Source organism: Babylonia areolata, chromosome 7, assembly GCF_041734735.1.
Source record: "Babylonia areolata isolate BAREFJ2019XMU chromosome 7, ASM4173473v1, whole genome shotgun sequence".
Classification (NCBI taxonomy): Eukaryota; Metazoa; Mollusca; class Gastropoda; order Neogastropoda; family Buccinidae; genus Babylonia; species Babylonia areolata.
In genome coordinates, this window is record NC_134882.1 from 32165949 (window position 1) to 32173448 (window position 7500).

At 47.6% G+C, this 7500-nt stretch overlaps 1 protein-coding gene across 1 annotated transcript in view; it reads left to right on the plus strand.

Annotated features, from left to right (window-relative positions):
- LOC143283826 (uncharacterized) overlaps positions 1-7500 on the plus strand; it is a 63836-nt gene that overhangs the window by 40638 nt on the left and 15698 nt on the right. The window contains exon 3 of the mRNA XM_076590200.1: positions 1-2300. This exon is cut by the window's left edge and continues 754 nt beyond it. Within this exon, the coding sequence (XP_076446315.1) occupies positions 1-2300 (2300 nt within the window). The remainder of the gene's footprint in view (positions 2301-7500) is intronic.

Below are 7500 nucleotides of genomic sequence, written 5' to 3' on the forward strand. Positions count from 1 at the left end.
AGGGTGTCAGCGCGCCGCCTGAGCTGCGCTATGACGAAATAACTGACATTCTGAAGAACCTCGAGAAACGGGATGATCTCAGGTCGCAGCTGGAAGATTTCGACAAGATTTTTAACCACTATGCGGAGAGCAGAGAAGGCGCCAGTAAATCAGCCCTGTCACCTCTAGACAGCCGAGGGTCGCCAGGTTTATCGAAGGTCGCGGCCTCACTCGAGGATCCGCTAGAAATTGCCTCCAATCCGAAGTCTGAAAACGTTGTTGCGGCCTCCCCTCCCCTGGGTTGCAGCATGTTCGAGCCAGCACAGGCAATGGGCGCCATGGCCCCTGTTGCCACAGGACTCTCAGTGCAGACGGCGCCGCCTCTAACGGAACCAACGGGCCCGGCTGCTGAGACGCTGAAGCAGATGGCTGCTCAGCATCAGTACCAGCATCAGGGTTCAGCAGCTGCGTCCTATCCTCACAAACGCCTTACTGAATCACCGTATTCAGAAACTTACAATTATAAGAACCCTATAAACAATTACGCCCCTACCCTGAACCATCAGAGCGGTGTAGCTGCTTACCGAGGTTTCAGTCAATCCACCGTGTTTCCCGAGAACGGACATCCGCCGTACCCAGTAGCCAAGCCTCGATTGACCCAGAACAACACGGCACAGTCCTTCGCCAACGAAGGTCATGTGTCGATGAGCGGACCAGGAGCCAACCACAGCACACAACCAATGGCTCCAAGTTCTCTGCAGCAGCTGCAGAAGCAGGTTGCAAGTCAGTTCTCACCATCTGTGCCGATGGGACACGTGATCAACAGCAGCCAGCCAGAACAGCTGTCGCCGGCGCAACAAGTTCAGTTAGCGGCTGCTGCGGCAGCTCGGCAAATGCAGCACCAAGGTGGTGTGCCACAAGGGATGGGTGTGCCACAGCAAGGCTATGCGCATGCATCCACCGTGGCCTCCAAAGCCCCCAGTCCACCAGGCAGCGTGCCAGCGGTAGTAAATGCCGCTGCATTCCCTACATCCAAAGCTGTGTTTGAACAGCGGATGAGAGACCGCCAGCAGCGACAGTACTACAGCAGACCTCCCCCAGAGTACAAGTTGCACGCACAGCGCGCTGCTGCTGCCCCGTACCACGTGCCCAACAAAGGCATGGCTCGCTCTGTTGTGGAGCCCAGATCTCCATTGGAAACCATGCAGAACATGGTGAACCAAACTTCGCCTTACCCCACGGGCGTCAAGGCGGAGGGCCCAGCCAACAGAGGAGCAGTGGTGACGCCGCCCACATCACAGCAACAGATGGCCGTCATGTCAGGCTCCGGCGGAGACCCTGCAACGGCCTCTGCCATGGTCCAGCCAGAAAAGAGCATGGCGGCCTACCAGCATCAACAGCAGGCCGCCCCGCAACCCGCGCTGCCTCCACGACCACCGTCCTACTCCCCCCACGCCCGCACGCCCACCCCAGGCAGCGTGGCCTCCGCCACACCCTGCAGCGTTAACGGGAACGGAAACTTGAGCTCATCGAGTGCGGCCGCCTCCCATCCACATCTCTCCGCCTCTTCAGTTGTGAACACTCAGGTGCACAGCCATAGTTCGTACACAAGTGCACTGATGAGGAACCAGCGGCCACCCAACGTGAATGTGGGCCCTGACGGACTGAACATCTCGCAGCCCAGGACCCACCCTGGACACATGGTTCATCCGGGCCACCCCCACCCACACGCCGACGGGTGGCACCAGCATCAAGCCATGATGCAGGGCCACCCGGGTGTTCCCAGCGGGTACAGTGCCCAGGCTCTACCCGGGCACATGGTCAGTGCCCGGGCTCAGGGCATGCAGGGACCGATGGTCAGCTCTGGTGCGCACCAAGCTATGCAGGGGCCTTTGATGACCAGACCTCACCCACCTATGCACGGACACCAGACCTCTCACGCAGCTATGCAGGGACACATGGCGAGCGGCATGGGCATGGGGGCCACCCCCCTGAACCCCATGGGGCAGACGGCCGCCATGCCCCCGGGGTACTCGCACAGGCCGGGCTCCACGGGATCCGCGTCCTCTGCCATGGGTGCCGCAGGTCACGTGCCGGGCCACCACCCCATGATGGCGGGAGGGGGCATGGCGATGAACGGCGGCAGTATGATGATGATGCATCAGGGCATGGCCATGACCCAGCAGCAGGCCCTGGCCATGCGGGGCCGAGGAGTGGCCATGGCCGGCCCCCACCCCCACCCCCACCCCCACCCCATGGCCACTGTCCAGCCCACACACTTCCACAACAGGGCCGTGAACCCGGTCACAATGCAAACGCCTGTGAGTGTATCACACGGACAGCAGCAGCAACAGCAACAGCAGCATCTGCAGCAGCAACAGCAGCAGTTTATGAACATGCACCCAGATGACATTCTGGAGTGCCTAAGAACTGACCGCACTCTTGATAGCATACTCAGCTCCACTGATCTGTTCGATATGGATGACATTGCAATCGGAAACGAGTAAGGACTGTGCGGTCTGTGTGTGAGAGGAGAGGAGATATTCAGTGGTGGTGTTTGTGAGCACAAGAATCTGTAGAGAAGTGTGGATCTGCTCTATGATGGTCTGGAAAGAAAGACAACTGCTCAGCGTCATAGTAAGTGTGCCCGTGAACGCATGATTTTGTGTTGCTGCCAGTGAATATACTGATAACGATCTCTCCAATAACGGAGCACCTGACATGCCTTCAAAGTTTTTTTTTTTTTTTTTTTTTTTTTTAATGTGCAGCTGTGTGATACGAGAGGAGAAAGAGAGTATTTGAGTGCAGAGATGTGTTGGTTTTTTCTTTTCTTTTTTTTTTGTGTTTTTTTGGGTTGGTTTTTTTTTGTTTTGTTTTTTGAAGTGTGTTCTGCGAGTTAATGTGATTCAGGGAAAAACAAGATCTTCCATTCTAATGAAATGTTCAGAAAATGTATTGACGGCATATTTGTCACATTTGGAAGCCACGCTCACTTTCTTCTTTGACTCGAATGTGTTGCAGAATATGTATCCATGAATGTTTTGCATACACATGTTTGTGTGTTTCGGCGTGACGTTCACATGTATGCTGGCGCGAAAGCATTGTGTTGCATTGCAAATGTGTCTAAAGATGTGGCAGTTATACTGATAGGCATATTCTTTTGTTAAAAAAGTAATGTGAAGGACCACAGATTGTCACAGTGGCTGCAGAGTCTACCTCTTGAGAGACTGAAATCTGACATATCTTTGCTATTGGGGTTTTTTTTTTCGTTTTTTTTTCTTCTCAAGTCTCTTTTCTGTTATCATGATGATCTGCTCTCTGCTCTAAAGTAACAGTTTCTTTCAAAACAAACCAGTCGTTGCGGTCGATTTTGCTTTATTTTGCTTAAAAATCTCAAATTCAAAACATATCATATGAATTGACGTTCTTGCAAATTGAAAACACTGGCCGTTTCCTTCATGATAAGTTTTTATTTGATGAGTTACTTTGTAAAAGTTTACATGCTTTTTTTTTTTTTTTTTAATAGAAAATTATCTTGTTTATTAGCTTTCATTTGAGAGAGAGTGAGAGAGCTGGTCGACTGGGCAATAAGCAACAAATTTGCGTGTGTGTGTGTGTGTGTGTCAGAGTGAAGTGAAGAGGAGAGGTGTGTGTGTGTGTGTGTGAAAGAAGCTCGTTGGCTGGGTTATTATGCAACAATGATAAGATTGTAGAGAGAGAGACAGAGATCAGATTCATTGTGGCTGAGCTGTTCACAATCCCTTTGTGTCGGCATGCTGTCGAATAGCAGTGTGTCTCTGTGCAGTGTGAAGGCATGGCATGTGGCTGATCGATCAAGAAAGGGAAGCATTGAAAAAGCTAAGACGACCCAGCTGTCTGTGGCAGTAAGAAGGCCGTTTAAATGCAGTGTCCGTCAGAGGAATGCATGACATGTAATATAGATAACTGTATGGATGCTTGTGCCTCCATTTTCATTTTCTCTGCAGGGAGTTTGTTTGCCTCGTTTTTATTTTGTTTTAATTGATATCATTTCATGTTCTTTTTGTTTTTGTTTTTCTTTTTTCAATACTTTTTCATGGGCTGGAGTAATTCAGTGTTCTACTGATATACTTACTACTGAGGAAAAGAATTCTATTGTTGAATTCAGTGTGCCGCCCTTTTCTTCTTAACTTTGTAGCGTAGCTGAATTTTTCAATTTTCCGTTCGCAGCCATCCGTTCCATGTCTTTTTGAGTTATCGGTTTTGGCTGTAACTTGACTACAGACTTCCTTTCAAAGCCATCCCTTCTCACATGAAAGGGGAACAAAAAAAGCAAACAAACAAAAAAAAACGGGTAAGAAAAAAAAATCAAATCACACTGTTGAACCAGAAAGACAAAAGCTTTCATCTGTAAATGAAAAGCGTTCGTGAAAGCCTTCAAAACAAGGAAAATGACAAAGCATTATTTCAAAATAACATCTTTTTTGTGTGTGCGCATTTTCGAAATCGCAGAGGACTGAAAACAAACTGTTGTTCAGACTGAAACTTTGATAGGTTCTTCAGTAGATTATGGCGCTAGCAGTGTACTTGTAGAGGTGCATGGGAGAGGACGTTGTCCGAGCTTTGAAATCCGTCGGGAATTGTCGCTCAGCGTTGCGACCTCCTGACGGGTTTAACTACCGTCCGGCCCCCTCTCTGCCATGTGACCCGATGATCGTTCTCTGGGAACCCTCATCATCACTTATAAGGACGTTGAAGATTTAGATACATGCGCTTAATGTTCCCCCTTCAATTTCGGTCACAGTCTTTTATTTTATTTTATTTTTTTCTCTATTAAAAACGATTTGATAGATAAACAACCTTAAAAAGAGAGAGAGAGAGAGAGGGATTGAATGTTTACAACTTAGGAAGAAAAATACTGAAGGGAGGAAAGGAAATGACGACAAAATGAAACATAATTGCTTAAAAAACGTCAGAAGGGAAAATCGACGATGAATATTATATGGAAGCTTTGTCGGAAGTCTGTGTTAAGTTTGGCGTCTTTGTCTTATTATTTGATGAATGGTTTTATGGTTTAGTAGCTTTGTGTGTGTGTGTGTGTGTAATATTTTCTTGATTGCTGCCACGACTTTAATGCTTAAAACGAAATCAGGTTGTTGCTGTTTTCTTTTTTTTTCTTTTTTTTAAATGTCCCAAATTCTGTGGCCTTATCCCTTGCTTTCACGATGACCTCAGTTTCGTTTCTCCTCCGCTTCCATGCATGGGGTGAGTCATGTCACAGTCCTCCGTGTCAGCAGATTCCTTGGGGACTCTTGTTGGTGGAGCCTGGACGTAGTGGCGGTCTCCACTCCAGGGGAACGCTGACTCAGTCTTGGCTCCGCGACCAAACGATTCTTGTTGTCAGCAGGGGGCTTAGTAGGTGGTGGGTGCCCCAAGTATGTTAGATCAGAACAGGCATTTACGAACACCATCGAAGTGACTCGGCAGCAATGCAGGGTCTCATCTGGTGTGCGGCCTTCTAGCGACCTAGCATCGATAGTTCCCTTTGGATAGCTCATGATGCTGAGACTGTGACAGACGAACCCGGGTGTGGGATGTGGGGGTGGAGGTCTGGGAATGAGCGGCGTGGGAGTTATGCCACCCGTACAGGTGATGGTGGGGTAGCAAACGAACAAACACAGAGCAACAACAACAGCAAACACACACACACACACACACACACACACACACACACACACACACACACACACACACACACACACATGGAGAGAATAAACTATATAGACTTTTTCTTCTTTTTTTAAGAGAAAAAAAAATGTAAGCCCTTTTCCGGCATTTCTTTTGATTTTTTTTTTTTCGCCTTCGTATGCTAACAACATGTCACAATTTAGATTTGATTTTTGTTCTTACCTTTAGGATTTAAAAGTTGTGTGGGGTTTTTTGTGGTTTTTTTTTGTTTTTGTTTGTTTCTTTGTTGTTTTTTTATGTTTTTTTGTTTTGTTTTTGTTTTTTTGTTGTTTTTTTTCACAATTGTATATGGACCATGTCCGTCTGTCCGCCGATCTCTGTCTGTCTGTCTCTCTGTCTCTGTCTCTGTCTCTCTCTCTTTATTTTATTTTATTTTTTTCATTATCAGCAACAACCGATTTTGTTTTTGTTAAAGTTATGCAGCCCACCCATGTGATCATCATACACTTTCATGAACTTGGCACGTGCTTGGCATGATCCATCGACCAGAGCGAAAGCCCACATTATTGGAATGTCTCGAATGCTACCTGTCTTTTGAATTTGACCTTTTTACGATCACACAGGGACCAGTTGCATTGACTACTTTCTGTTCGTTTGCATTTTTCTCACGAGACGTTTGAATGAATTTTTATGAAATGATGGGTCGATTGGTAATTTAACCATGTGATGTATGCATTGCTGTCAGAAAAAGGATGTGTGATTGAGTTGAAATGGTCGCAGAAGCTTGCGTGTCATAAAAGGTGTATCATTGATCAATACTGACATGCCTGAGAGTGTTTTTATTGGAGAGAGAGAGAGAGAAAAAAAAAGAGTGGTCTATCACAGCGACCAGTGGTGTGTGTGTGTGTGTGTGTGTGCGTGTACGTGTGTGTGTGTGTGTTGGTGTGTGTGTGTGTGTGCCTGTGTGTGTTTGCGTGCGTGCACGCGCTTTTATCAGTATCGGCTTTTGTATGTCAGGCTACGTTTCTCCCGCCCCCACCCCACACCCTCTCTCTCTCCCTCACTCTTCCACCCCCCTCTGTCTCTCCCTCTCTCTCTCCCCTCCTCTCTCTTCACCCCCTCACTTCACCCCCCCTCTCTCTCTCCCTCTCTTCCCCTCACTCTCTCCCTCTCCCCTCCTCTCTCTCCCTCTTTTTCTCTCCCCCCCCTCCCGCTCTCTCCCTGTCTCTCTCTCCTCCCCTCACTCCTTCCCTCCCTCTCTCTTCCCCCCTCTCTCTCCCCCTCCCCTCTCTCTCTCTTCCTCTCTCTCTCTCTCTCCCTCCCCTCTGTTTCTCTCTCTCTCCCTCTTCCCCCCTCTCCCTCTCTCTCCCCCCTCTCTCTCTCCCCCTCTCTCTCTATTCTCTCTCTGCCCCACACACTCTCTCTCTCTCTCCCTCTCTCTCTCTGCTTTTTTCTTCGAGCAAGGGTATTGTTGAATACATTCATGTTTATGTGTGTTTGTCCCTGAGGGAAAATTGTTTGTATCGTCAGAAGGGTTCCCTCATTATATATATATATATATATATATATATATAATTAAGAAGACTTGAGCAACAAGCCTGAACTTATATCGTGCTCGTTCATGTGTAACAAGCAATATACAAACGCAATGGCGAAAATACACACATTATTTGATAATGAAAAGATAGTTGAAAGGCAAGACAAACCTAAACTAAAGAAAAACAACACCCCCACCCCCACCCTCCAAACTACTATTACTGCAACTACCACTGACAAAACAACAATAATAATATTTATGATGATAATAATATTAACGCATTAACAATGATGCACTGGAAAGTGAACATCACCTAA